Source organism: Erinaceus europaeus, chromosome 17 (assembly GCF_950295315.1).
Source record: "Erinaceus europaeus chromosome 17, mEriEur2.1, whole genome shotgun sequence".
Lineage (NCBI taxonomy): Eukaryota > Metazoa > Chordata > Mammalia > Eulipotyphla > Erinaceidae > Erinaceus > Erinaceus europaeus.
This window is the reverse complement of record NC_080178.1, coordinates 36729793-36757441: the sequence shown is the minus strand read 5'-3', so window position 1 is coordinate 36757441 and position 27649 is coordinate 36729793. Positions and strand designations below refer to the sequence as shown.

The 27649-nt window shown below is 38.4% G+C and overlaps 1 protein-coding gene across 2 annotated transcripts in view; it reads right to left on the bottom strand.

Annotated features, from left to right (window-relative positions):
* SLC5A12 (solute carrier family 5 member 12) overlaps positions 1–17083 on the bottom strand; it is a 98464-nt gene extending 81381 nt beyond the window's left edge. The window contains exon 1 of one of the 2 annotated variants that reach the window (XM_016193797.2): positions 16458–17083. In XM_016193797.2, the coding sequence (XP_016049283.1) occupies positions 16458–16796 (339 nt within the window). In that variant the 5' untranslated portion in view covers positions 16797–17083. The remainder of the gene's footprint in view (positions 1–16457) is intronic. The other variant, XM_007535927.3, reaches the window with a different exon arrangement.
* Between the last annotated feature and the right edge of the window lie 10566 nt (positions 17084–27649).

Here is a 27649-nt window from a genome sequence, read left to right as displayed (position 1 = left end):
GAGAGTGGATGTCCAGAGCAAAGGGGTACACAAATCTTTATTATAGGATGGGGGGGTTGGCTCAGACCATGTGGAGTCAGCTGACAATGGCCGTCCCCACTACTATCTGAGAGAGGGGGAGCTAAGAGCCCGGGGGGGGTGAGGGGGCTTTTTACTGGGCGACAACCAGGGGTGACGTGTGGGGGCAGGATTGGTTGAAGGAGGCACTGCTAGGATTTCGCGGGGCATGGTAAAACCTGGGGGCAGAGACTGCATCAGAATAATTCCTCAGCAACATCTCCTCCTATCCCTTTATATCTAAATGGACACAGTAAAGAAAAATGGAATGGAGCAGGGTTTAATGTTTTTAAGGAATGCCGTGCTCAGGTGGTAAAATGTAGGAATTTCTGTGGAGGAGGGAAGGCTTAAATGGCTGCCAACCTTGTGAGATTTATGTGTCCTCCTGTGCTCAACCCCTCTTTAGAGAGAGAGACTTACCTGGAGAGACTCATCTCATAGGTTTAAGTGCAGCCTGCTCAATCATCTCTTCACAATATCTCTACATCTTTTCTATCTTTCTATCTAGTAATAGCATAAGATGGTTCAAAGTCTGTAAAAGTCTATCATGGAGCAGAAACCTTTTGTGCATAAACCTAAACAAAACAGGAAGGGACAAGTAGGGGAGTAGTAAAAGCCAGTGTGGTGTGAAGGGAAGGATTAGTGTGTAAAGGAACATCTCCTGCTTGGGGTGAGGGAAGGGCAAGGGTACATAATGAGGGGGAGGCGGGAGAGCATGACCCACCAAACAGAGGGGCTATTTGGCATTGTACGACAATACCCGCAGGATGGCGCTGTTATTCATGAAGAACAAGAAATACTACAAGAGGGGAGGAGGAGGAAGATGGCGGACTGAGAAGCTGCTAACAGCGTGTGCTCTGATCGCATTGTCGGCAACGGTAGGATTTTCTGCCTTTAGCAGGCCAGTCAATAAGGGGTGACACCAAAGAGGTGATTATAATTTAATTTGGGTTAAGAATTAGAGTAAAGGTGACACGGACTAGCGGGGCTCCAGACTTCCCAGGCGGCGCCGGGCAAGGTGAGTGCGCCAGGCATTGTCCTCTGCCCGGGAAGGCGGCTCCTCCGCAGAGCGCAGCGGGCAGAGGACCCGGAGAGAGCACTTTAGCTTGGGGGCTTTCTCTTGGGAGTCTCCAGGGTCCACCGCGACCCTAAGGGCGGATCCAAAGACTTCTTGAGTACAGCTCTCATTGGATCAAAGGACTTGGAGCTAGTTTTCATTTTCGAGAAATCCTTTAAAAAGTCTGGAGGGGGGGGTATCCCGGAAGATGGCGGACTGAGAAGCGGCTAGCCGTTGAGCTCCAGACACATCTCGTGTAAACAATAGGATGTTCTGCCTTTAGCAGGCCAGCCAATAAGGGGCCATAGCAGTGACACCAAGGAGGTGACTATAACTTAATTTGGGTTAAGAATTAGAGTAGGGGAAAAAAATTCTTTTTTCTTCCTTTTAATTTTCAAGCATACATCCTTCCCGCAGCCCCCCCCCCATAAGCAGTCCCTGGGACCAGCTCCTAGCAGGATACCCCATACCACCAAACAGGGTGTTTGTTTTGTTTTTGTTTGTTTGCTTGTTTGTTTTTAATTCGCTGATACACATTTGGGAAGTTCCTTGCACTGCTCTTTAATTACAACTCTTCTTCTTATCTTCTCCCTTTTCTCTCTCTTATCTCTCTCTATCTATTTATTTTTTTAATCTTGTCATACACTTCTTTCTTCTTTGCCTTTCTGAATTTGTGAATTACTTTGGGGAAGAAATCTGACTCAGAGTGGACTCTCTATGTGTGTATCTCTGCTCTAGTTCCCTTTACACTCTTGTTACCCCTAGAATATACACTGGATAGTAGATTTGCATAACTGTCTATTCTTGCTATCCTCTCTTTCTTTTCTCTTTCTTCACTGGGATTTGGTTACTATTTTTTCACGGACTGGAGAAATTGTTTGGCTAACTGGTGATGATTAAACTACTTCAATACTTAGTTCAGTTGCTACTGTAATTCCGGAGGTTGGTGAGTTCAATTGTCATAAAGGTATTTAGTACAGTGTTACTTGTACTCAAGACACAACAACTGAGGAAAACAGAGCATAAAAAAAGAGAGAAACACATAAATTTAAAAAATGGGTAGATTAAAAACAAATAAAACTGCTACCCCAATGAATGAAGACAAGAGCCCATAAGAAACCACAAATCAGTCAGAAGTAACCATAGATAAGAAAAGTATGCAAGCAATAATAAACTTATTAATCACAGAAATGAAAACAACATTGGAGGAAAGGAATGGCAGTATTAGGGAAACAACAGTTGAGACCCCCAAGGAAAATACTGATTATCTTGAGGCAATTAGAGAACTGAAAGCTGAATTAGCTGTAATGAAGAAAGAAGCGGAGGCAATGGAAAGCAGACTAACAGAAGCAGAAAACAGAATTAGTCAGACAGAGGATGAGTTAGAGAAAACTAGGAAAGAGGTGAAAGAGCTCAAAAAGAGATTGAGAGACACTGAAAACAACAACAGAGACATATGGGATGATCTCAAAAGAAGTAACATTCGTATAATTGGCCTGCCAGAGGAAGAAAGAGAGGAAGGGGAAGCAAACATTCTAGAGGAAATCATAGAAGAAAACTTCCCAGACCTGAATAACAGAAAGGATATCAAGGTTCAAGAGGCCCAGAGAGTACCAAACAGAATCAACCCAGACCTGAAGACACCAAGACACATCATAGTCACAATGAGAAGAAGTAAGGATAAAGAAATGATCCTAAAGGCTGCAAAAGAGAAACAAAAAGTCACATACAGGGGAAAACCCATAAGATTATCTGCAGATTTCTCCACTCAAACTCTAAAAGCCAGAAGGGAGTGGCAAGATATCTATCAAGCCATGAATGAAAAAGGGTTTCAACCAAGGATAATATATCCTGCTTAGACTTTCATTCAAACTAGATGGAGGGATCAAAACCTTCTTAGACAAACAACAGTTAAAGGAGGCAACCATCACCAAGCCGGCCCTGAAAGAGGTACTAAAAGACCTCTTATAAACAAGAACATAACAAATTGTTTTTTAGAACAATGGCACTACAATACATTAAATCCATAATATCAATAAATGTCAATGGCTTAAACTCACCAATCAAAAGGCACAGGGTGGGGGGATGGATCAGAAAACATAACCCAACCATATGCTGCTTGCAAGAATCCCATCTGTCACAACAAGATAAACACAGACTTAAAGTGAAAGGATGGAAAAATATCATACAGGCTAACGGTCCACAAAAAAGGGCAGGAATAGCCATTCTCATCTCAGACACGATAGATTTTAAATTAAATAAAGTAATAAAAGATAGGCAAGGACATTACATAATGATTAGAGGATCAATCAGCCAAGAAGACTTAACAATTATTAACATCTATGCACCCAACGAGGGACCATCTATATACATTAAGCATCTACTGAAAGAATTTCAAAAATACATCAATAGTAATACAATAATAGTGGGAGACTTCAATACCCCACGCTCACACTTAGACAGATCAACAAAGCAGAGAACCAATAAAGATACGAGAGAATTGAATGAAGAGATTGACAGACTAGACCTCTTGGACATTTTCAGACTCCTCCACCCCCAAAAACTGGAATACACCTTCTTTTCAAATCCACATAACACATACTCAAGGATAGACCACATGTTAGGCCACAAAGACAGCATCAATAAATTCAAGAGCATTGAAATCATCCCAAGTATCTTCTCAGACCACAGTGGAGTAAAACTAACTTTTAACAACAAACGGAAAATTATTAAAAGACATAGAATTTGGAAACTAAACAACATGCTCCTTAAGAACCACTGGGTCAGAGACTCACTCAAACAGGAAATTCAAATGTTCCTGGAAACTAATGAAAATGAAGACACAACCTATAAAAATATTTGGGACACAGCGAAAGCAGTACTGAGAGGGAAACTTATAGCCATACAATCACATATTAAACACCAAGAAGAAGCCCAAATGAACGACCTTACTACACACATCAAGGACTTAGAGGAAGAGGAACAAAGGAACCCTAAAGCAACCAGAAGGACAGAAATCACTAAAGTTCGAGCAGAAATAAACAACATCGAAAATAAAAGAACCATACAAAAGATCAATGAAGCCAAATGTTGGTTCTTTGAAAGATTAAACAAAATTGACAAACCCCTAGCCAGACTCACCAAACAAAAAAGAGAGAAGACTCAAATTAATAGAATTGTAAACGATGCAGGAGATATCACAACTGACACCACAGAAATCCAGAGAATCGTGTGAAACTTCTATAAAGAACTATATAACACCAAGCTAGAGAATCTGGAAGAAATGGAACAATTCCTAGAAACCTATGCACTTCCAAAACTGAACCAAGAAGAACTACAAAATCTAAATGCACCAATCACAGACAAAGAAATTGAAACCGTTATTAAGAATCTCCCCAACAACAAAAGTCCTGGACCAGATGGCTTCACAAATGAATTCTACAAAACTTTCAGGAAACCGTTAATACCCATACTTCTTAAGCTATTCCATAAGATCGAAGAAACAGGAATACTCCTTTCCACCTTTTATGAAGCCAACATCACCCTGATACCAAAAGCTGATAGGGACAGAACAAAAAAAGGAAAACTACAGACCAATATCTCTGATGAACATAGATGCCAAAATATTAAACAAGATCTTGGCCAACCGGATACAGCAACACATCAAAAAGATTGTTCATCATGACCAAGTGGGATTCATCCCAGGAACGCAAGGCTGGTTCAACATCCGTAAGTCAATCAATGTCATTCACCACATCAATAAAAGCAAAGCCAAAAACCACATGATTATCTCAATAGATGCAGAGAGAGCCTTTGACAAAATCCAACACCCATTCATGCTCAAAACTCTACAAAAAATGGGAATAGATGGGAAATTCCTCAAGATAGTGGAGTCTATATATAGCAAACCTACAGCCAACATCATACTCAATGGACAGAAGCTGAAAGCATTCCCCCTCAGATCGGGGACTAGACAGGGCTGTCCACTGTCACCGTTACTCTTCAACATAGTATTGGAAGTTCTTGCCATAGCAATCAGGCAAGAGAAAGAAATCAAAGGGATACAGATTGGAAGGGAAGAAGTCAAGCTCTCACTATTTGCAGATGATATGATAGTATACATAGAAAGACCTAAAGAATCCAGTAGAAAATTACTGGAAGTTATTAGGCAATATAGCAAGGTATCAGGCTACAAAATCAATGTACAAATATCAGTGGCATTTCTTTATGCAAACACTAAATCTGAAGAAGAAGACATCCAGAAATCACTCCCATTTACTGTTTCAGCAAAACCAATCAAATACCTAGGAATAAAGTTGACCAAAGAAGTGAAAGACTTATATGCTGAAAACTATGAGTCGCTACTCAAGGAGATAGAAACTGATACCAAGAAATGGAAAGATATCCCATGCTCATGGATTGGAAGAATAAATATCATCAAAATGAATATTCTCCCCAGAGCCATATACAAATTTAATGCAATACCCATCAAAGTTCCACCAGGCTTCTTTAAGAGAATAGAACAAACACTACAATCATTTATCTGGAACCTGAAAACACCTAGAATTGCCAAAACCATCTTAAGGAAAAGAAACAGAAATGGAGGCATCACACTCCCAGACCTTAAACTATATTATAAAGCCATCATCATCAAAACAGCATGGTACTGGAACAAAAATAGGCACATAGACAAGTGGAACAGAATTGAAATCCCAGAAGTAAATCCCAACACCTATGGACATCTAATCTTTGATAAGGGGGCCCAAAGGATTAAATGGAAAAAAGAGGCTCTCTTCAATAAATGGTGCTGGGAAAACTGGGTTGAAACATGCAGAAGAATGAAATTGAACCACTTTATCTCACCAGAAACTAAATCAACTCCAAATGGATCAAAGACCTAGATGTCAGACCAGAAACAATCAAATACTTAGAGGAAAACATTGGTAAAACAGTTTCCCACCTACAACTCAAGGACATCTTTGATGAATCAAACCCAATTGCAAGGAAGACTAAAGCAGAAACAAACCAATGGGACTACATCAAATTGAAAAGCTTCTGCACATCCAAAGAAACTATTAAACAAACAGAGAGACCCCTCACAGAATGGGAGAAGATCTTCACATGCCAGACATCTGACAAGAAACTAATCACCAAAATATATAAAGAGCTCAGCAAACTTAGCACCAAAAAAGCAAATGACCCCAACCAAAAATGGGCAGAGGAAATGAACAAAACATTCACCACAGAGGAGATCCAAAAGGCTAACAAACATATGAAAAACTGCTCTGGGTCACTGATTGTCAGAGAAATGCAAATTAAGACAACACTAAGATACCAACTAACTCCTGTAAGAATGGCATACATCAAAAAGGACAGCAGCAACAAATTCTGGAGAGGATGTGGGGACAGAGGAACCCTTTTACATTGCTGGTGGGAATGTATATTGGTACAGCCTCTGTGGAGAGCAGTCTGGAAAACTCTCAGAAGGCTAGACATGGACCTTCCATATGACCCAGTAATTCCTCTCCTGGGGTTATACCCCAAGGACTCCATAACACCCAACCAAAAAGAGGTGTGTACTCCTATGTTCATAGCAGCACAATTCATAATAGCTAAAACCTGGAAGCAACCCAGGTGCCCAACACCAGATGAATGGCTGAGAAAGCTGTGGTATATATACACAATGGAATACTATGCAGCTATCAAGAACAATGAACCCACCTTCTCTGACCCATCTTGGACAGAGCTAGAAGGAATTATGTTAAGTGAACTAAGTCAGAAAGGTAAAGATGAGTATGGGATGATCCCACTCATCAACAGAAGCTGACTTAGAAGATCTGAAATGGAAACTAAAAGCAGGACCTGATCAAATTGTAAGTAGGGCACCAAAGTAAAAACCCAGTGGTGAGGGGTAGACATGTAGCTTCCTGGGCCAGTGGGGGGTGGGAGTGGGCGGGAGGGATGGGTCACAGTCCTTTGGTGGTGGGAATGGTGTTTATGTACACTCCTAGCAAAATGTAGACATATAAATCAGTAGGTAATTAATATGAGAGGGGGAAATCAATTTTATGTCTCAAAGTTTCTCAAAAGACAAGCTGAATCTTTTTAATATATAGGCTATGTATTTGATATGCGGACTCTCTCAAAAGCCTAGACCAAGTAGATTAGAAGCATCCAATAGCACAGCTATATACAAGATACTGGGTACTGTACAGCAAACCATAACAAAGGGACTTTTCAAAGTTAACCCAATTAACAAATAATGTGATGATAATATTAACTATCGATTGTCTTTTTGAACCCTAAGACAGCAGGAACCTCACATCTTCACTATAGAGCCCCTACTTCCCCCAGTCCTGGAACACTTGGATAGGGCCCACTTCCCCGTATGCATCTCCCAATCCAAACCAAATAATATTGCATCCGCCGATCACAACCTAACCAAAGCAACGATTGCCACCTCAACATGCTTCACCTCAGACTGTATCCAGAGACTTCACGTGTGGAATGACAACCCTTCAACTTCATTACTCGGGTGAGACCTTTCCTTTTATAGTACACTCTAATTTCATCTCAGGTAGTTCACTTTCTAACTAAGTCCCATAACCTAGATATACACCAGTTTCTGTGAGAGAGAGCTTATGTGCACACGTATCCATAAACTACTGCAAAATATAGACCTGAAAGCAGAAGTACACTAGAGTTTGCAGTGAGTACCTCCCTAACACTTCCTCTCCACTATTCCAAGCTTGGGATCCATGATTGCTCAACAAATTGTTTGGCTTCATATGTTAACTCTCTTTTCAATCACCAGGTTCCAGATGCCACCAGGATGCTGGCTAGGCTTCCCTGGATTGAAGACCCCACCAATATGTCCTGGAGCTCAGCTTCCCCAGAGACACACCTTACTAGGGAAAGAGAGAGGCAGACTGTGGGTATGGACCGACCAGTCAATGCCCATGTTCAGCGGGGAAGCAATTACAGAAGCCAGACCTTCTACCTTCTGCAACCCTCAACGACCCTGGGTCTATGCTCCTGGAGGGCTAGAGAATGGGAAAGATACCATGGGAGGGGGTGGGTTATGGGGATTGGGTGGTGGGAATTGTGTGGAGTTGTACCCCTCCTACCTTATGCTTTTGTTCACTAATCCTTTCTTAAATAAAAAATAAAAAATAAATACTACAAGAGGACCAGATGCAGGATGCATCCCAGGACCCGTAATACGACATGGCAGAACCTACAAAATCTGACTCTCCTACCCTTTCCCTGAATGCCTTATGTTATAACTGGCTAGTTGTTTTTGTGAATGAGTATGTTGAATGACAAAAAAAATTTTTTTTTTTTGCATGAACCATCTGCTCAGAGTAATCTAAAAGGCAATTGGCTTTATATAAAAATGCTGGATGCAGCCAAAGTTTCTGGAGACGTCCAGAAACATTCCAAATTTTTTTTCTTTCTCCCTCTTTTGATTTTTATATATAGTTTTGGTATATATGTAAGTGTTTAGTCTTAAACTGTGTGACTAATGACGGATATAAATTTGTTTTTAAAATAATATGTTTTTATAACAAAAGTTCTTCTTCCTCCAGTTTGTTATAACTAAATGTTTATGGGTATGTCTCAAGTTTGGTAACACTAACTTAACGGTCAAAAGTGTAACCCTACAGCTACACTATTAACAGACAAGGTAAAAATTAATTTGTTAAGGTAACTAACTATTTAGGTAAAAGTCTAAATGTTTAACATGACTATTCATTCCCAAAACTAAAATATATAAATTTTATATACAGGACACCTTTGAAGGGCCCCCAAAGGTGCCCTGTAAGCTATCTTGTGGAAATTAATCCACAACAGATCTGGCATCAATCTGGCACTGTAAACGTTAAAATCATTGTCACGAATATGCGTTAACTCTCTAAGCAATTTGAGTCTGTTTAAAATACATATTTTAGCTAAAATTGGTCTCAAGATCCTGCGGCAGAGACTGCATCAGAATAATTCCTCAGCAACAATCCCTATCAGGAACAACACAATAGACCCCTTTGGGGCCCCCCATAGGACCTTGCCCTCAATGTGGATCAACAACAGTAGAGAACGTTCCATCCTCTGAAGGGGGGCTGGACAACATACTCTTATCTTCCACCTGAGGAAGATAAGTTCTGAAATTGGGGAAGCTTGGAATGTTCCTACTCATGACCACAGAGTGTGAGCTCAGCTCTACAGGGATGCAGAGGTCATGTAAGTTCCTAAGCTGAATATGGGCTCCAGATCAGATCAAATTGATGGGGTTTACAGTCAACAATGTTTATATAACTTTCCCATATTTGGGAGCTACTTTCTTCCCCCATACAGCTTTCTGGTCCTTTTTCTAGCCATGACATTATCTCCCCAGACAATAAATTACTTCTACCTGCATAGCAAATGTCAGGCTCAGAAAACAAAACAAAAACAAACAAACAAAAAAAGCACTAATATAGCCACAGGCCATTTGGAATATAAAATAGGCCTACAAACTATCTACAAAACTGAGATTCCCCCCACACCCACACAAATTTTCATCTGCACTATTCCAACCTTTAGGTTAATGATTAGTCAACAACTTGTTCAGACACCAGGTTCCAGATGTTACCATGATGCCAACCAGACTTCCCTGGACAGACGACCCCACTAATGTGTCCTGGAGCCCTGCTTTCTCAGAGTCCCTCCCCAACAGGGAAAGAGAGAGACAGGTTGGGAGTATGGATTGACCTGTCAACACCCATGTTCAGTGGGGAAGAAATTACAGAATCTATACCTCTCATCTTCTGCACCCCATAATGACCCTGGATCCATGCTCCCAGGGGGATAAAGAATAGGAAATCTATCAGGGGAAGGGAATGAATATGGAGTTCTGGTGGTGGGAATTGTGTGGAGTTGTACCCCTCTCATCCTGTGTTTTTTGCCAGTGTTTACTTGGTTTTTTTTTTTTTTTACATTTTAAAATTTATTTTCCCTTTTGTTGCCCTTGTTTTTTATTGTTGCTGTAGTTATTGTTGTTGTTCTTATTGATGTCATAGTTGTTAGGACAGAGAGAAATTAAGAAAGGAGGGTAAGACAGAGAAGGCAAGAGAAAGAAAGTTAGACCTTCTTCACTGCCTGTGAAGGGACTCCCCTGCAGGTGGGGACCTGGTTGGCTCAAACCTGGATCCTTATGCTTGTCCTTGCACTTCCCACCATGTGCTTTTAACCCACTGCACTACAACCAGTATTTTATTTTTATAAATAAAAATTATATAAAAAAAGAAAAATAATAACTGTTTTAAGAAATTTAGTTTGGGGCATGGGTAGATAGCATAATGGTCATGCTAAGAAACTATCATGCCTGAGGCTCTGAGGTTAAATCCCTCACACCACCATAAACCAGAGCTGATCAGTACTCTGGTATCTAAAAAAAAAAAAAGAGCCATATTTTTTTTCACACTAGACTGAATTGTCTGTGACTTTAGTAGAACTGGATTGTGGTATAAAACCACTAACTTTCCCCAGATTTATTTGCTTATTTTAATTTTACCAAAATACTGTTCAGCTCTAGTTTATGGTGGTGTCAGGGACTGAACCTGGGACCTCAGAGCCACAAGCATAAGTTTTTAGCATAACCACTAAACTGGGTAGTATTTATATAACAATAGATAACCAATATAAAAAGTGGTAACAGAAGTGGATAAATGAAATGAAGTCAGAAAATATGTAGCATCGACTCTAAGACTCACTATCATATAACATTTGGAAAAACAAAAGATAATTTATCCTAAAAATAAAGATGCATTGGACAGAGTACTTTTTTTTGTTTTTGGTGTTTATTTTTATTTTTATTGTTGTTGTTATTGATGTCATCGTTGTTGGATAGGACAGAGAGAAATAGAGAGAGGAGGGGAAGACAGAAAGGAGGAGACAAAGATAAACATCTGCAGACCTGCCTCACCGCCTGTGACCAGACTCCCCTGCAGGTGGGGAGCAGGGGGCTCGAACTGGGATCCTTAAGCTGGTGCCTGTGCTTTGTGCCACCTGCGCTTAACCCGCTGGGCTACCGCCGGACTCTCCAATAGACTACATTCTTTGGCATGGGAACAAATTCAAGCCCAGACCCATTATATTGAAGAAGCTTTGGAGGACCAGACAGTGGCAAAATTAGTTACATGCATACTTTAGCAAGGACCAGAGTTTGAGCTCCCACTCTCCACCAGCAGATGGAACGCTTAACCAACTGTGAAGTAGTTCTGCAGGTGTCTCTCTTTTTCTCTCCCTCTCTACCTACCCCCTCCCATCTCAATTTCTGTCTGTGCTATTTAATAATAAAAACAGATAAAGGAAGAAAAAAAAGGGGCGTGAGGAAATGGCCTGCTGGGATGGTGAACTTGCAGTGCCAATGCTGAGTCACAGTAACAACACATGTGGCAGAGGGGACAAAATAGAAAGCTTTGCTATTATGCTTTCTTTTAGTCTCTGTGTCTCTGTCTTCTTATCTGAAAAACTTGGCCAGAAACAGTGAAGTACCAATGAAGACAATATTTAAAAAAAAAGAAAAAGAAAAAGAAAAAGAAAAAAAAAAAAGAAAAAGGAGGAAGGAGTCCAAAAGGAAAAGAAAAAGGAGGAGGAGCATTCTACTTTACAGGAACTTGGGAAAGGGGAGACTCTTAGGCCTGAGGCTCAGGCTCCAAAGTCCCAGACTCAATCCCCCATACTGCAGTAAACTAGATCTGAGTGATGCTCTGGTAAAATTATAATAAAAAAATAAATCTGGGGAAAGCCAGTGGCTTTATATCACAATTCATGTTACTCAACTCATAGACAATTTAGTCTAGTGAAAGAGTTAATATTGAAAAAATAATAGAGATAAACCAGGACAAATATATACCTGAAAGCAGTAGTACACTAGAGTTTGCAGTGAGTACGCCCCAACACTTTATCTGCACTATTCCAGCCTTTGGGTCCATGATTCTTCAACAATTTGTTTGGCTTTGTATGTTAACTCTCTTTTCAGCCCCCACGTTCCAGATGCCATCAGGATGCCGGCCAGGCTTCCCTGGACTGAAGACCCCACCAATGAGTCCTGGAGCTCATCTTCCCCAGAGACCCACCTTACTAGAGAAAGAGAGAGGCAGACTGGGAGTATGGATCGACCAGTCAATGCCCATGTTCAGCGGGGAAGCAATTATAGAAGCCAGACCTTCCACCTTCTGCAACCCAGAAGGACCCTGGGTCCATGCTCCCAGAGGGATAGAGAATGGGAAAACTAATGGGGAGGGGATGGGATATAGAGATTGGGTGGCAGGAATTGTGTGGAGTTGTACCCCCCCCCATTCTATGATTTTGTTAATGTCTCCTTTCTTAAATAAAAAAACAAGAGAAAGAAAGAAAGAAAGAAAGAAAGAAAGAAAGAAAGAAAGAAAAATAAAAATAATAGAATGGTGAGAGAGATAGCATAATAAAAAAGAATCTCATATCTGAGGCTACAAGGTCTCAGAATCAATCCCACACTCCTCTGTGAGCCAGAACTGAGCAGTGCTCTGGAAAAATAAAATTATTTTTAAGTTAAAAAATAATAATAAAATAGAGAAATGAACTGGTCAAAAATTAGACCACATGGATTTTAGTTTAAATTTTGGATTTTGATACTCTTTGTGAATCTGACCACTGTTTCTCATCCATTAAAAAAAAGAAAAGATAGAAAGGAAGGAAGGAAAAAACACTATTCTATGCAGTCATAGTTCTACATCTGGAAGAATATGCATTCTCTTACACAATTAGTGGTCTTCTTTGGTATGGATGTATGTGGTTGTTACTATAGTCAAAAGTGTATTTCACACTAATTTAGATTGCACGTGCAGCCTTCTGGGAACACATATAGTATGTTATAGCACCAGAGGAATCTCTGGCACTGTGGCATCTCTTCATTTTATTTATCAGATTTTCTATCTAAATGGGAAAAAATTGGATCAAAATTATATTGGATCAAAATTGTATTGTGCATGCATGAAGTCCTGACTAAACAAAATAAAATGAAAATAAGGCAGATCAATTGTTAAGATGGTCCAAGAGGTCCTCTCACTCCTCACACACTCTGACATAGTGATGTTGGCTGTTGGCTGGGTGCCTCTGTTCTCCTTTATGTGTTCACTAATGCTCTAGAAGCCAAAGCATCTGGACTAGTTCTTTGTCAAAGCATTTAGAACAGCCCTACGAGAGGGAAAAGAAAGAGGAAATACACCTTGTGAGTTCTGGTTTTCAAAGTCACAACTAATTTTTGCCACATTTTATTAACCAAAGCAAGTCACAAGGCCAGTGCAGTTTCATCAAGGAGAGGAATAAACTCCACCTTGCTCATTCTGTGATCTTAAAATGTCCAGATGTCAAAGTAAGATGATCAGCTGGGAGGGTGTTGGCTTTAAATGCATATGTCCCAAGTTTGAGTCAGATCTTCACCACTGTGGCTGAAGCTTCCCTTCCCTTCTCTTTTCTTTTCCCTTTCTTTTCTTTCTTTCTTTCTTTCTTTCTTTCTTTCTTTCTTTCTTTCTTTCTTTCTTTCCTTCTTTCTTTCTTTCTCTCTTCTAAAATCTTTACTGTAGTAGTATATTCAAATAGTTGTACTCAGTGAGTTTTCTGTAAAGTCTTCAAACATGGGTGGGATCAAAAAGCAATAGCTTTCAGGAATCAGCAGGTTCCAGATTAAGTCTTGACCCCTGATATGAGAAACCTAGTGAAGTAAATTACTTAAACCTAGGTAGGACTCATTTAGATTCTGGAAATAGATTTGGAATATTTGGACACAGTTAATGTTTACTACTAGCCTAAACTGCTTACTCTTATCCCTGTTTGTCCTATTTATTTCTTGAATTAGCCCTTTTGAAAACTGTAATTGTGATGTATTATAAAACAAGTGAATAAAAAGACTCAGACCCTAAACTTGGGGCTTCACTGCCTGCTCCCACTTTTGTAAGGGTGCATTTTCAGTGAAGTCATCTCCAAGCTATCAAAGACAATTAACTTGAATAGTCGTTTGGTATCCTGTGCCATCCTTGACAAAACAGCGTCTTCCTTCTCTCCCCCCCCCTCTCTTTGTATCTGAAAAAGTTGACCTGGAGAGTTGAAATCCCCTCAAGAACACAGTGCACCACTCCCCCAAAATAAAAGTCCCTGGGAAGAATACCTATAAATAAGTAACGGGCAATAATGATGGATGAACTAAGACACATAAATTCAAATAGGTAGAAAGACATTGAATTACATGAATTTGAAGACAAGAATAAAAATAGTAATACTATGGTCTTACATAGTATTTAACAATTTTTGGTTCCTGTTAGTATTTTTTTACACGTAATATTTAATTCATGCATAGATAGATAGTTTTTCTTATTACTATTTTACATATGTGGAGATCAGGCAAAAAGAAGTTAAAGAACTTACTTGGAGTGATGCAGCTACCAAGTGACAGAACTGGCATTCAAAGTCAAGTAGACTGAAACTAGAATGCACACTTTTAAGCTGTATGGCACACTACTAATTTTTATAAAATCAAGGCAGTCTCAAAATAATCTCACATGTATTTAACATAATACCTATTTTTTAAAATATTTATTTTATTTTTTGTTGTCCTTGTTGTTTTTCATTGTTGCTATAGTTATTATTGTTGTTGTTATTGATGTTGCCATTGTTAGATAGGACAGAGAGAAATGAAGAGAGGAGGGGAAGATAGAGAAGGGGAGAGAAAGACAACTGCAGACCTGCTTCACCGATGCTGAAGCGATTCCCCTGAAGGTAGGGAGCCGGGAGCTTGAACTGGAATCCTTGCTAGTCCTTGCACTTTGCAATACCTATTTTTTTTAAGGTAATATCTAAAAATATGTGGAGGATAACAAAAATAAACATTTTTAAAACAAACTATCAAGTTCAGTGCTATCTGTACTTATCTGACAAGAGGAGTCTCAAATCTCTTCAGTTATATATTTGCAGTTGATTTATTATAGTAACTAAATGGTTGTACTAAAACCAGCTATACTAAAACATAAATTGAGCATCATACAGGAAATAAATTGTTCGACCACTTTTCTTAAACAATATTTCATTCCATCTTTATTTTGAGAACATATGCTAGTTTACGGCATGTGTATAGCTTATTTTAAAAGGTTATTGTTATTATGCAACAAATGGTATACATATATAAATGAAATACGTATATTATCATTTATATACATAAGTAAGTAAGTCTTAGAGAGTTCAACAGTTGCCCAGCATGTGGTGCAATTAATCATTGCATGTGTTTCATAAACAATGCAAAACATTTGGTATCCTAGGCCTCACTCCCTAAATGTCAATCAAACACCATGAATATCTAAAGCACTTTTTTCCTTCTGACACCACTCCCATCAAAATAACTGCTACTTTATGTAGTGGGTTCTACCACTTATTTGATTCCATCTCAACAATTCTTTTTTTTAATGAATTGTTTATTTCTTGACTTTATCTTATTTTTTATTAATTTTGGATAGAGATAGAAAGTAATTGAGAAGAGGGAGATAGCGAGAGAAAGAGACAACTGTAGTACTATTTCACTGCTCGTGAATCCCCCAGCCCTCCCCCCCCACACACAGGCAGTACTGCACCAGAGGCTTGAACCTATGTCCTTGAGCACTGTCATGTATGCACTCTACAAGGTATGCCACTGCTCAGTCCTACTTATTTTTGATTTAATTATTTTTATTTCTACCAAGGTTTGTTGTGGGGGGCTGGTGCTTGTATAACAAATCCATCTTTCCCAACAGTCATTTTCTTTCCCTCTTTTTCCAAGATAGAGATATAAATTGAGAGGGAATTGGTGAGGGAGTAGAGAAGTACCTGCAATGCTGTTTCACTTATTATGATGCTTCTCATGTCCAGTTCTTATTTAATCATTAAAATAAGTTAGTGGTATAAACTTTATTATTTTATTTCTATAGGTTAAAGAAAAAGTGTGTCTGTTGCTAAAGCTTGAGTTTTTCTTAATAAAAAAAACTCTTTGCATTAGTTCCTATGATTTATAATTTTCCTGGAAATTAAGGAAAGTTCTTCAGATACTACATATTTTCATAAAGATTATAGCAAAAGTGGGCTAAAGGTAGATAGTATGCAAACGGACTCCAAAGTTCCAGGTTCAGTCCCCTTCACCACCATAAGCCAGAGTTGAACAGTGCTTTGGTAAAAAAAAAAAAAAAAAAAAAGAAAGAGAGAGAGAGAGAAGTATAAAGATTAAAGATTATGGCAAAAATAATAATATCAATACAATATTCAAGTGGAGAAGAAAAAGTAAATAAAGTTGTAGTTGTCTTACCTCATAAGTGCTTGTGATGCCAGATCTGTAGAACACTGGGAGAAAGAGCTCTGAGGTGAATATGATGACAAATGCATATGCAATGAAAAAAAGCACAAAGGATGCCCCAAAGCGGTAGACTTCAGATGGAGCCCCTAGGACTGTGACAGCTGACATGAAGCTAGCTGTCAGAGACAATGCAACGGGGCCAAAACTCATTTGCCTTCCTCCAACCAGAAACTCCCGGGAAGTGGCCTTTTTTCTCTCCTTAATAGCAAAGAACACACCAATTCCAGAGGAAATGACAAACAGGGCTGCAAAGACGACATAATCCCAAACTGCAAAGTTCTTCACCTCCATAGTAGGAAGTATGACCGAACGTGTTACGTTCAATTAGGTCCCAGGGAAATGTTTCCAAAAACAAATCTCTGTAGACAAGAGACTTGGCCAAGACAGAAGACAGATTCTCTGAGGGAGATATCCAGTGGCACTTGTGTAGATTATCAGACACCAAAGTGTCCTTAGAGAAGATTGCAAAAGTTGACAGCAAAGGAAAATCTGGTAGTGGTATTGGTACAAATAGATAGGAACTTGAAATCTGACTCTAACTAGTAGCTGTCTTTTCCTCTACTAAAACTAAAGCCTGTATACTGGAGAAGGAATTAACCTGTGTTAAGAAATCAATAACCACTGGGGTGTGGAATGGACTTTTCAGATAACATGATCTTTCATCTCTTCAATTTTTGTAATTATAGTTAAACATTACTGAGAACATAGGAGTTATACAAGTTGACTACCTCAGCATTTTTAATTAGTGAAATGGGATCTGTAAATTGCAAATACATTTAGAAGTGTCTTTCTCTTAAGCAGGGGAAAGTGCAACATTTAGGAGTGTCATTCTTTTAAGTAAGGGAGGGTGAAGGGGATGTTCCTGCAATTGCCTGAAGCTGTGGATGGGGAGCGAAATTTCCAAAGAACTGGTCCAGACACCTGTGCTCAAATCAGAAAACCAATTTAGTGATATTATTGATAAATTATTCTAGTTTCTAAAATTCATCTGTAACATCTACTGGGTATAATAAGGCCTCCTAGGGTTATGCTGAGTCTTAAATTTGTCTCAAATTTCCTGAATGGTATAATAAAAAATAATATCTATCTCAATAGCAAGTATTAGTGTTTCTAGTAGAGCACTCTTAAACATTGGATACTCTGTTAACATTAAGCCTCAGACCATAAAAGTATTAATAATTATGAATTTATAGTCCCTGGTATTATCTACTCTAGCTTTCCTCTAAAATTGTCGCCAGAGATTAATTTGGAGTTAGAACCAGGACAAATGAGAAAAGGAAGGTAAAAATCTGGTTTTCAGTGCCTGTTTTTACTCTTGTTGGACTCTGTTGATTGTTCTCAAATACCTCCTTCTCATTTCTCTTCCCTGATTCCACCTCTATAAAGTCTAAATAATTGTCAGTATCTAACTTATGCTTCCATTGTTCTATGAAGACTTTCTGACTCACATCTTCTGATCCCACACCCTAAATTTCTATGTGGAATAGACTATAATTAATCCTTGCCTACTTTAAGAGAATCTATATGTGTTTATATGTTCTACATGAATCACTAAGCTATTATAGATGATCAACTTCTTGAAGACAGAGGCATAAGTATGAGTCCATAGATCCAATAAACAGTGGCAATGTGTAAAATATAGAGATAGTAAAAATAATTAAGTTAACAAAAATCATAATGTCCAAGGTCAAGATATTTCCTTTCTAATAGAACTGTGCATTTGACATCTAGGTAAATGAATAAATCTTTGTCTATTTAGTCTTACTACTATCTATGACCACTAGTTTTCACCAGGATTTTAAATTAGAGCACAAAATGATTGATAACTGAAATATTCTATTAATTAAAAATAGATATGCAGAGTGGGTCAGGAGGTGGAGCAGTGGGTCAAGCGCACATGGCATAAAACCCAAGGACCAGCGTAAGGATCCTGGTTCAAGTTCCTGCCTCCCCACCTGCAGAGGTTCGCTTCATAAGCTGTGAAGCTAGTCTATCTTTCAAGCAGTTGTCTATCTTTCTCTTCCCCTCTCTGCCTTCTCCTCCTCTCTCCATTTCTCTCTGTCCTATCCAACAGCAGTGACATCAATAACAACAACAATAATATCCACAACAACAGTGACAACAAGGCAGAGAGTGGTTTCTAGGAGCAGTGGGTTCCTGGTGCAGGCACGGAGCCCCAGCAATAACCCTGGAGGCAAATTAATTAATTAATTAATTAAAAATATATATGCAGACATCCAGGAGATATTTTGTATCCTACTGTCAAATTTTTCCTTGAAGTTTAGAATTAAAATGATCAGTGTTAAAAATAAACTAGACTTTTAATATTATCGTAACCTAAATTTTTATTATTTTTATTATGGATTATTTTAATTATATAACAAACTTATTTTTATAATAGCATCAGCAGAAAATCAGAACTCTGACTTTCAGAGTTGAATACTTTATACTTTAATATAACACCAAAAGTGTTAATATTCAATCCAAATGGCATGTAAACAACTTGTACAAGTCAGGTGAATTAGTTCAAAACACTACCATTACTATTAATGAGGTCCCAAGGTTAGATGTCTGAACTTTGTAGCTGAATAGTTGAGTACTGTTGGTTTTAATTAACTCTTGTAAAGAAACAATATTGTCTCTGTAATAACTTATATTAATCTTGGATTTCAAAGCATTGGATGGCAATGACTAGTGGTTTCATATGAGAAAAAAAGCTTAATTCTTATAGTAAAATATTCCTTACTTCCAAAATTTTATTAATATAAGGCAAACATCAATTACTAATTTAATTTTCAGATATTTTTATTCCTTTAACATTTCCTTGCCTTAGAAGCATTCAATGATTTTAAATTTTATTATTCTTTTCAATTAAACTCACTGTTAACTCATGATGATGGAGGTTGAGTGGTGGTGCATCTGCTAGAAAGCACATGTTACAATGCTTAAGGACCTTGGGTTCAAACTCTGAGTATCCACCTGCAGGAGGAGAACTTCATGAGTGGTGAAGCAGTGCTGCAGTTGTCTCTCCCTCTCTACATACCCATGTCTCTCAATCTATTTGTTTGTATCCAAAATGAATGGAAAAAATGATGATTATATGGCATAGCATCAATTTATTAATAACTTTACTGTGGAAGCAAATAATCAACATATTTAATAACTATATCAACTAGAAGATGCATTCCTGGGACCAGGCAGTGGCATACCTGATTGAGCACACACATTACAATACACAAAGACCTGCAAGGGGAAAGATGAAAGAGTGGTGAAGCAGGACTGCAGATATCTTTCTGTCTCTCTTTCTCTCTATTTTTCCTCCCCTATCAACTTCTATTTCTATCTATCCTATAATAAATAAATAAAAATATTTTTAAATAATAATATAAAATATTTAAAAGAAGACGCATTCCCTTATTAGAAATATTAATGTGGGGGTGGAGTCAAGATGGAGGTTTGAGGACAACACCTGGCCAACTCTCCACAAAAATAACCACTTTAAATCTTTGAAATTCCAATGGAAAGCAGGATATCCAGACCAGTAGAAAAGAAACTATAGAGGAAGGGACAAAGAGGAACCATCACCGAATATTATAACTCACCTATAAATTAGCAAAAGGGTGCTTAAGAGGACAAAGGAGAAAAATGGAGTGGTGAGTTTTACCTCTGCATCTCCCCCCAAGCTCACTCCCAAGGCCTGAAGTGGCTTAGTTGGGGAAAGAGGAGAAGCTAGAGACAAAGAGGTCCTCCTGTGGAATTAAACTCATCAAGAAAGATTCCAGGGATGAATTTTTTTGCCAGAGCTCAGTGAGGAGCCATCTTAACCCAGCTTAGTGGAGATGATTTACACACCTCAATTTAAGGTTAAGGAAGGTGGAGGTTTTTTCTTGGTTTGATTGGCAGGCTGCTTGGTTGTCAGTTTTTCTTGTTTGTTTTTGTTTCAATTTTTCCCTTATATCTGGTTTGAGCAATCTCTGCTGTTATTGTTGTTGGTATACTGGCAATTGTGATTTCTTTTGTGGGAGGAGTTTGGTTTTTTTTTTTTTTCCTCTGGTTTGATCAATCTTTACTTTTGTTCGTGTTGTATTTTCTGGAGTCTGTGACTTCAGTTGTGAAAGGATCAGGGTTTGGTGTGGTTTACCTTTTTCTGTTTTGTGTGTGTGTCTCAGTCATATATTCCCACTTAAAATTGAACATCAGAGTCACCTCAATTTATCTTCCAAAAGAAGTGGAAGTGGTATATATTAGAACAACAGCCTCAGCAACTGCCAAATCAGACTGGCTTCAGTTGTCTAGGAACTAACAGACTAGAGGTTACACAACAGGATAACTGACCAGACAAGCAACAGTTAAAGGAGGCAACTATCACCAAGCCTCCTTGGTGTTTTAAAAAGGTTTTAAAAGAGGTTTTAAAAGGCCTCTTAAAACATTAATAGCATTACCATATATACAAAAAAGTATTTAATAATTACATTCTTCTAGCGTTTCCCCTTCTTCCGTAGCCAGTCAACAGGTCAGGTTGAAAGCTGTCAGGAGCTGCTTGTTGCTGGCTTTGAAAGTGACTGGGATCCATGTGGATTCAATCGGCTAGGAAGGATCGTCAGTTTCCCCAATGAATGGGTACTCACGGGATGCACCACGAGAAGGTCGATCCAATGCATCCCAATAATTACATTGAAATACCTTAAATCCTTTTTTCTTGTTTGCTACATTCTTGACTCACCGAAAACTACGTGCACTTCTGCTTTAAGATATATGTTTCCCCCCAACTTCTGGATACATTTAAATATGCCCTATCTCATGGACCCTGGTCTTTATCTATATTTTGAGGTTTGTTAAGTGTAACACCCAAAATTGAATTAAGGAGTCCTTTGAACTAGGAAATATCTTACCAGAGTAATGAAGCTGGTGGGTTGACATTCCATCCTGACATATCTGGATGCATTCAGAAGTAAAACATGCCGAGGTGGTACTGGCTAAATTGATTGGATTGGGATCAGCAGATGCATTATCAGTTGCTGGCTTACTCTTGAGTCCGCCTGTCTCCCTGGCTGTTGGGAGATGGAGGTCAAAAGCAGCCCTCAGGGGTCCTGTATAGCTCAGCATGTCAAGGGCAAAGTGCTCAGAGAGAGAGGACATTATATGAGCATGTCTCTCCTCCCTCCTCTACAGGTCGACCAAAATTAACCATTGTTGCTCTTTCCATTAACAGGCGACTGGATGTGGTATCCACTGTGGTAGATCTTGCTTTTCTCCCACTCATTTCTCCACCTTTCTTTTTCTTTCCTCCTAGCTGATCCAAAAAAAATATATATATCTCTTCTTTCACTGCATTTTTTTCTTTTCTATATTCACTGAAACTCATTTGTGAATTATCTTGTGGGAGAAGTCTAACTCAGAGTGGACTATCTCTCTTTCTCTGTGTGTGTGTGTGTGTGTGTGTGTGTCTCTTTTCTTCTTCCCTTTCTCTTCCTGCATTCTCCATAATTTAGAGTGGACAGTATTTGTGTAACTATCTATTCTTGCCTTGTATTTTTTTCTTTTATTTTCATTTTCTTTTATTCTTGGACTGGAGGTGTTGCTTGGTTACCTCTTTTTGGTTAAACTGCATCAATTTTTGCTTCAGTTGCTATTGTACTTTCTGAGGTTTGTGACATCATTTGTGGAAAGATATCAGATTAGTGTGGCTTTGTACTCACAACACAACAACTGAATAAATACAGGACAGAAAAATACAAACCACAGCAATTAAAAATAAAAAGGATAAATCAAGAGCAAATAAAACTGCTACCACAATGAACCAGGACAGGAGCCCAGAATAAACTCCTAATAAGTCAGAAGAAATTAAAGATGAAAAAGGTTATAGATCCAAACAGGGAGTTGGGTGGTAGCTCAGCAGGTTAAGCACACATGGTGCAAAGTACAAGGATCAGTGTAAGGATCCCAGTTCAAGTCCCTGGCTCACCACCTGAAGGGGAGTTGGAGTTGCTTGACAAGTGGTGAGCAAGTCTGCAGGCGTCTTTCTTTCTCTCCCCCTCTCTGTCTTCCCCTCCTCTATCCATTTCTCTCTGTCCTATTTGACAATGATGGCATCTATAACAAAAATAATAGTAACTACAACAATGAAATAATGGAAACAAAAGGAAATAAATAAATATTTTTAAAAAACTTTTTAAAAGTATCCAAACAATAATTGACATACAAATCACAGAAATTATGGAAACTATAGAGGAAAGGGCTATCAAAAATAGGGAAAAAACAGAAGAGACTTTCAAGGAAATACCAGATATCTCTAGGTAATTAGAGAACTGAAAGTTGAAATAGCTGAGCTAAAAGAACTAGAATAACATGCTAACACTATAACTGAACAAAAGAAGGAGGCTGAGGGAATGGAAATCAGGTTAACATAAGCAGAAAAGAGAATTAGTCAGACAGAATATGAGCTAGAGAAAACTAAGAAGAGGGTGAAAGATACTAAAGAGATTGAGAGACATTGAAAACAACAGCAGAGATGGGATGATCTCAAAAGAAGTAACATTCACATAATTGACCTACCAGAGGAAGAAAGAGAGCAAGGGCAAGTAAACATTCTAGAAGAAATAATAGAAGAAAACTTCCCAGACCTAAACAACAGAAAGGGCATTAAGATTCAAGAGGCCCAGAGAGTCCCAAACAGAATCAACCCAGACTTGAAGACACCAAGACACATAATAGTTACAAGAAGAAGTAAGGAAAAATAAAGGATCCTAAAGGATGCAAGAGAGAAAAAATAGTCACATACAAGGGAAAAGCAGACTTCTCCATTCAAACTCTAAAAGCCAAAAGAGGATTATAAGACATCTATCAAGCCCTCAGTGAAAAGGGGTTACAATGAAGGATACTATATCCTCCTAGACTTTAATTCAGACTAGAGAGAGGGATAAAAACCTTCTCAGACAGGCAATAGTTAAAGGAGGCAACCATCACAAAGCCTGGCCTGAAAGAAGTTCTAAAAGACCTCCTATAAAGAAGACCATTACAAAAATACTTGCCATATATAAAAGCAAATACAAAGTTATTGAATAATGGCACTGTAATACCCTAAGTCCACAATATCAATAAATGTCAATGACTTAAACCTGCCCAATAAAAGACAAAGACTAGAAGGATAGATTAAAAAACACAACCAAACAATGTACTGCTTGCAAGAATCCCATCTGACCCAATAAGACAAACCGCAGACTTAAAGTGAAAGGATAGAAAATTATTATGTGAAGTGGGTAGAACCGAGGTGGTGACTGGAAAGTAGCAGCACCTGTGGGCTCTGACAACAACTTCTAGAAAGCTTTAGAAATCCTGGCCTTCAGTGGGACAAGCAAGGAGGTGTCCTAAACGTGGACCAAGGTGGAGACTATAATACAATTTGGGTTAAAAATTAGAGCAAAAAGAAAGGAAATTTCTTGATTATTTCTCTCAGCCCTGCTCTCCCCATAACCAGACCCCAGGGGTAGGGAGCTGCTGCCAGCAGGCTCCCCATTGAGCTCCTTTCTTTAACAAGATTCCTGGCCCAATGGGGTGCCATTAAACCCTACTTCCAATTTTCTAGCTATTTTTGTTTTCCCTCTGAGTAAGGGACCTAGACCCATTTGGAGTGACAATTAGCTAATCAAGTAAGCCTCACCCAGCCTGGGAAAGACTGCTTGAAAGTATTTTTTTTCTTTTTTCTCATTTGTTTTGTATTGTGTTTTCTTTGTCAATGAGTTGTCTAGACTCAATATGCATAGGCTAACAGGGAGCTGTCCAAGCTGCAGACCCACTGCTTGGGCTTTTTACTCTGTTCTATTTTACTAATACTATTATATATACACACATATTACTTCCCCCCCCCCACTCAGGTTGACCAAAATTAACTCTTAGTATACTTTCCATTGCTAGGCAACAATAATTATCATCCACTATGAGAGAAACTTGTCTCACTTTTCATAACTCCTCTATTCACTATCGCCCTTCTCCCACCTCCAAGCCAATTAAAAAAAATATACAACTCTCCTTTCACTGTTTTTTTTCTGTTTCATTCTTTTCTTTTTTCTTTTCTCTCTTTTTTTCCCGTCTTCCTTTTTCCCTTTCTCCTCCCTCTGCCTTCTGAATTCATTGATACTTATTTGTGAACTATTTCAGGGAAGAATTCTGACTCAGAGCAGAATCTGTTTGTGTGTGTCTTTGCTCTACTTCCCCTCCCTCTCTTAATACCCCTAGAATCTACAGTGGACAGTAGATTTACATAATTGTCTATTCCTGATGTCCCTTTTTTCCTTTCTCTTTCTTTTTCATTTAGATTTGGTTGCTATTTTTTCTTGAACTGAAGACATTGTGGGACTAACTGGTATTGGTTAAACTGCTTCAGTCATTTCTTTAGTTACTATTGTAATTTCTGAGGGTGGTGATTGCATTTGTCATAAAGGTATTTAGTATAGTGTGGCTTGTACATAAAACACAACAACTGAGGAACATCAGAACATAAAAATAAAAAACACATTAAAAATGGGTAGATCAAGAGCAAATAAAACTGCTAATACAATGAATGAAGACAAGAGCCTAGAAGAAACTACAAATCAGCCAGAAGTAGCCATAGATAAGAAAAGCATGCAAGCAGTAATAAATTTATTAATCACAGAAATGAAAACAACTTTGGAATAAAGGAATAGCAGTACTAGGGAAACAACAGATGAGACCCTCAAGGTAAATACTAAATACCTAGAGGCAATTAGAGAACTGAAAGCTGAATTAGCTGTAATGAAGAAAGCAGCCAAGGGAAGGGAAAGCAGACTAGCAGAAGCAGAAAACAGAATTAGCCAGACAGAGGATGAACTAGAGAAAACTAAGAAAGAGGTGAAAGAGCTCAAAAAGAGATTGAGAGACACTGAAAACAACAGCAGAGACATATGGGATGATCTCAAAAGAAGTAGCATTCATATAATTAGCCTGCCAGAGGAAGAAAGAGAGGAAGGGACACAAGCATTTTAGAGGAAATTATAGAAAAAAACTTTCAAGATGTGAACAACAGAAAGGACATTAAGATCCAAGAGGCTCAGAGAGTCCCAAACAGGATCAAACCAGACCTGAAAACACCAAGACAAATCATAGTCACAATGAAAAGAAGTAAGGATAAACAAAGGATCCTAAAGACTGCAAGAGAAAAAGGAAAAATCACATACAGGGGAAAACCCAAATACTATCAGCAGACTTCTCCACCCAAACTCTAAAGGCCAGAAGAGAATGGCAAGATATCTACCGAGACCTGAATGAAAAAGGGCTTCCACCGAGGATAACATATCCCGCTAGACTTTCATTCAAACTAGATGGAGTCATCAAAACCTTCTCAGACAAACAACAGTTAAAGGAAGCAACCATCACCAAACCGGCCCTGAAAGAGGTTCTAAAAGACCTCTTATAAACAAGAACATCATTATAATACTTGCAACATATCAAATAAAAACTTGTTGAACAATGGCACTTCAACACATTAAATCCATAATATCAGTAAATGTCAGTGGCTTAAACTCACCCATCAAAAGGCACAGAGTGGGAGGATGGATCAGAAAACATAACCCAACCATATGCTGCTTGCAAGAAACCCACTTGACCCAACAAGATAAACACAGAGTTAAAGTGAAAGAATGGAAAACTATCCTACAGGCAAATGGACCACAAAAAGGCAGGAATAGCCATTCTCATCTCTGACACAATAAATTTTAAATTAAATAAGGTAATAAAAAATAGGAAAGGTTATTACATAATGATTAGAAGATCAATCAGCCAAGAATTCTTAACAATTATTGACATCTATGCACCCAATGTGGGACCATCCAAATACATCAAGCACCTACTCAAAGAACGGCAAAAACACATCAATGGTAATACAATAATAGTGAGAGACTTTAACAACCCACTCTCACACTTATATCAACAAAACACAGAATCAACAAAGAAACAAGAGAATTAAATGAAGAGATGGAAAGACTAGACCTCTTGGACATTTTCAGAGTTATTCACCCCCCAAAAGTGGAATACACATTCTTTTCAAATCCACACAACACATACGCGAGGATACACCACATGTTAGGCCACAAAGACAGCATCAACAAATTCAAGAGCACTGAAAGTATCTTCTCAGACCACAGTGGAGTAAAACTAATATTTAACAACAAACAGAAAATTATTAAAAGTCACAGAATTTGGAAACTAAACAACATACTCTGGGTCAGAGAGACACTCAAGCAAGAAATTCAAATGTTCCTGGAAACAAATGAAAATGAAGACACAAGCTATCAAAATATTTGGGACACAGCTAAAGCAATATTAGAGGGAAACTCATAGACATACAATCACATATTAAACAACAAGAAAAAACCCAAATAAACAACCTTACTGCACACCTTAAGGACTTAGAGGAAGAGGAACAAAGGAACCCTAAAGCAACCAGAAGGACAGAAATCACTAAAATTAGAGCAGAAATAAACAACATAAAAAATAAGAGAATCATACAAAAGATCAATGAAGCCAAATATTGTTTCATTGAAAAATTAAACAAGATTGACAAACCCCTAGCCAGACTAATTTAAAAAAGGGGACAATACTCAAATTAATAGAATTGTAAATAATAGAGGAGATATCACAACTGACACCACAGAAATCCAGAGAATTACGTGAAACTTCTATGAAGAACTATATGCCACCAAGCTAGATAATCTGGAAGAAACTGAAGAATTTCTAGAAACATATGCCCTTCCCAAAATGAACCAAGAAGAAGTACAACATCTAAATGCACCAATCACAGATAAATAAATTGAATTAGTTATGTATCTACCCAACAACAAATGTCCTGGACTAGATGGCTTCACAAACAAATTCTACAAAACCTTCAGGAAAACAGTTAATAAGCATACTTCTAAAGCTTTTCATAAAGATCGAAGAAACAGGAACACTCCCTTCCACCTTCTATGGAGCCAAAATCACCCTGATGACCAAAAGCAGATAGGGACACAACAAAAAAGGAAAAACTACAGACCAATATTGCTAAGGTAGCATTTTGGGCATGAGGGATGATCCAGAAACCAAGCTCGTGGCAGAGTGGGAATGCAATGTGTCTTTATTGATCAGAGACA